The sequence below is a fragment of the Leptonotus elevatus genome, chromosome 21 (assembly GCF_054856555.1).
Source record: "Leptonotus elevatus isolate MCC_2025b chromosome 21, RoL_Lele_1.0, whole genome shotgun sequence".
In the NCBI taxonomy this organism is placed as follows: domain Eukaryota; kingdom Metazoa; phylum Chordata; class Actinopteri; order Syngnathiformes; family Syngnathidae; genus Leptonotus; species Leptonotus elevatus.
The window spans coordinates 885,527-888,026 of record NC_141259.1 but is presented as its reverse complement, the minus strand read 5'-3'; the positions used below and the strand labels follow the sequence as shown (position 1 = coordinate 888,026).

Genomic DNA, 2,500 nt, shown 5'->3' with positions numbered 1-2,500 from the left:
TAAAAAAAATAAATAAGTAATATTTTTTGTTTAAATTAATACATTTGCACTTCTTTTTTTTTTTTTTTTTATAACAATTTTTTTTTTAATCATTCAAAAGGAACTTGCATAATTTTTGGGTTTAAAATAATTTTGTTTGTTTTAATATTTGTATTTGCTTTTTATGTTCTTGTTTTGTATCAAAAAATATGATGCACTCCAACTTCACGTTTTTGCCAACATAAATAAATGAATAAATGGATAAATTACGAAATGAATAAAAATACGGTATTATTATAAGTTCTGTTTAGTCCAAAAGGAACTTACATAATTATAGTGTTTCTGTTTTTTTTTTAATTGTTCTTAAATATTTTTAAAAGCTTTAACATTTTCTTGTTTTGTACCAAAAAATAAATAATCGTTTGAATAATCGTGATTTAAATTATTGCCAAAATAATTGTGATTATTATTATTTTTTTATTTCTGTAATCGAGCAGCCCTGTGCTGACACACTCACAGACGGATGCCTGTTTTGCTGACAACTGAACGAATTAAGGTTTCAGCTTCTTGGGAAAAATGCCATTTCCAGCGATTTGCCTCTTATTTGCTTAAAATATCTTTTAACTCATTTGTCCCCAAAAAACGTATAAATACGTTCTATTTTAAATGTTTTAAGGGTCCCAAAGATGTATTTATAAAAAAAAATTATGCTAGAGCATACAGAAAGCTTTGATGCAGCCTCTCAACTGCAGAAAATGGTAACAAATGGTAATTATTACACAAACGGCCAGCAGGTGGCAGCAGAGCAAAATATATCAACCAGGGCCATGTTGAAAAAAGCTAATTTACCCACAGTTCTAAATAAATTTGTGAATAATGATGAAACTTGGCTATATTATAATGCTAATTGCTGTAGAATGGAAACAGATAGAAATATATATTTTTCCTGATGAAAGAAGAGACTCTAATCTTTCTTTTGGTAGGTTCCATGCTTTTATAGCAATATAACACAATTCCACAGTTCCAAAATCAAATGTTGTCGTGCGACTTTTGGTAAGCCCTAGTCTCAGACCACGCAAGCTCTGCTTGACTGACTGTGTGGGAGGCTGGGAGCGTTCCCGCCGACACATTGTTTATATACAGGAAAGGCGGACCTGGGTGAGGACAGGTAGGAATTATGAGAACGTGAAAGACTCAACTGAAAGAAGACTGCGTGCGGACACGCGCCTCCAGTAGTGCTGGTGTTGTGCCAAAGTACTTACCCCCGTAAAAATGTTTATCCCCTGCCGCGGGTACAATGCATGTTTTTCAATGAATACATGAAGAACACACTTGTGTTTTTCAGTTTTAGAAACAAGGTTTTGTAACAAGAAAAAAATATTTATCGCGGCGCTACAAAAGAAAAGCAAGCACTCGCTCGCATTCTGCTGTGGACTCTAGGAATCCTTCTGACCATACCTTTTAAAAGAAGAGGTTTGATGACGTTTGTGTTAGAAATGCTTTTAAAGTGATTTGTTACCATACTTGGTGGTATCGTTGGGGTTTAAACTAATAATATAGGAAGTTATAAACACTATTAGGGGTGTCATTTATTTCCATACAAGGTTGAGCTCTGTCTACAACCCCTGCAAATAGTGAGTCCGCTGTACTAGACTTAGAATATTTTGACTTGGTGTATGCCTAATTTAGAATTGACTTTCTCCTTCACATGTGTTAGAATGAAGGACATGTCTGTGTGACTTACAATCTTCATGTCTTTTTCTCCTGTTTCCAGTGGTGCCTCCTAACGTCTCTGAGCTGAAAAATCTGGAGGTTCTTAACATGTTCAACAACCAAATTGAAGAACTACCAACTCAAATTAGCAGCCTTCAGAAGTTGAAACACCTTAATCTTGGGTATATTACACATGCATATTTCATACATAAGACAGATGCCTCTTTTTATTGTACTATATGTTTCCCTGCCTCATTTGCACCACAATTGTATAGTCATTATTCAGGGAACAATAACCTTCAAAACAACATTAAATACCAAGGTGACATTCAGTTAATGCAATCTTCATTCATACTTTGTGATGTGTCCATTCTACATAAAGTGTGTATCATTAGCCAAGTTTAACTTTAAATGGAGACTTTTTTGTCATTCTGATTGAAATGATTCCAATTGAAAATCTGTGGTCACCTGTTTACCTCTGACGTGATCCATTCCGATCTGCCGTTAACATGTTCCACTCGATTAATCTGATCAGCCCCGCAGCAGCTGTGAGACGCTCGGACATCGATCACGTGATTTATCAAGATGGAGTTAATTTGTGATTTAGCACAGTAGTTAGTAGATAGTTTTAACACTTTTATTAAAGCAACATCGTCATAAAAAAAAAGTCCCAAGCAAAGTTCCCTTTAAAACTGTTTGCGTATGCAATCACGCAGTGCTTCACCCTCTCAGCGCACCACAAATGTATGCAGCGCAATTAAATAAAATCCTTACCTGAGCTGAATTTACTGTTTGTATTTGTTATATT

The 2,500-nt window shown here is 34.6% G+C and overlaps 1 protein-coding gene across 1 annotated transcript in view; it reads left to right on the top strand.

The window, feature by feature from the left end:
• Positions 1–2,500, top strand: part of rsu1 (Ras suppressor protein 1) — a 29,227-nt gene that overhangs the window by 11,037 nt on the left and 15,690 nt on the right. Inside the window, exon 4 of the mRNA XM_086065869.1 lies at positions 1,754–1,874. Within this exon, the coding sequence (XP_085921995.1) occupies positions 1,754–1,874 (121 nt within the window). The remainder of the gene's footprint in view (positions 1–1,753; positions 1,875–2,500) is intronic.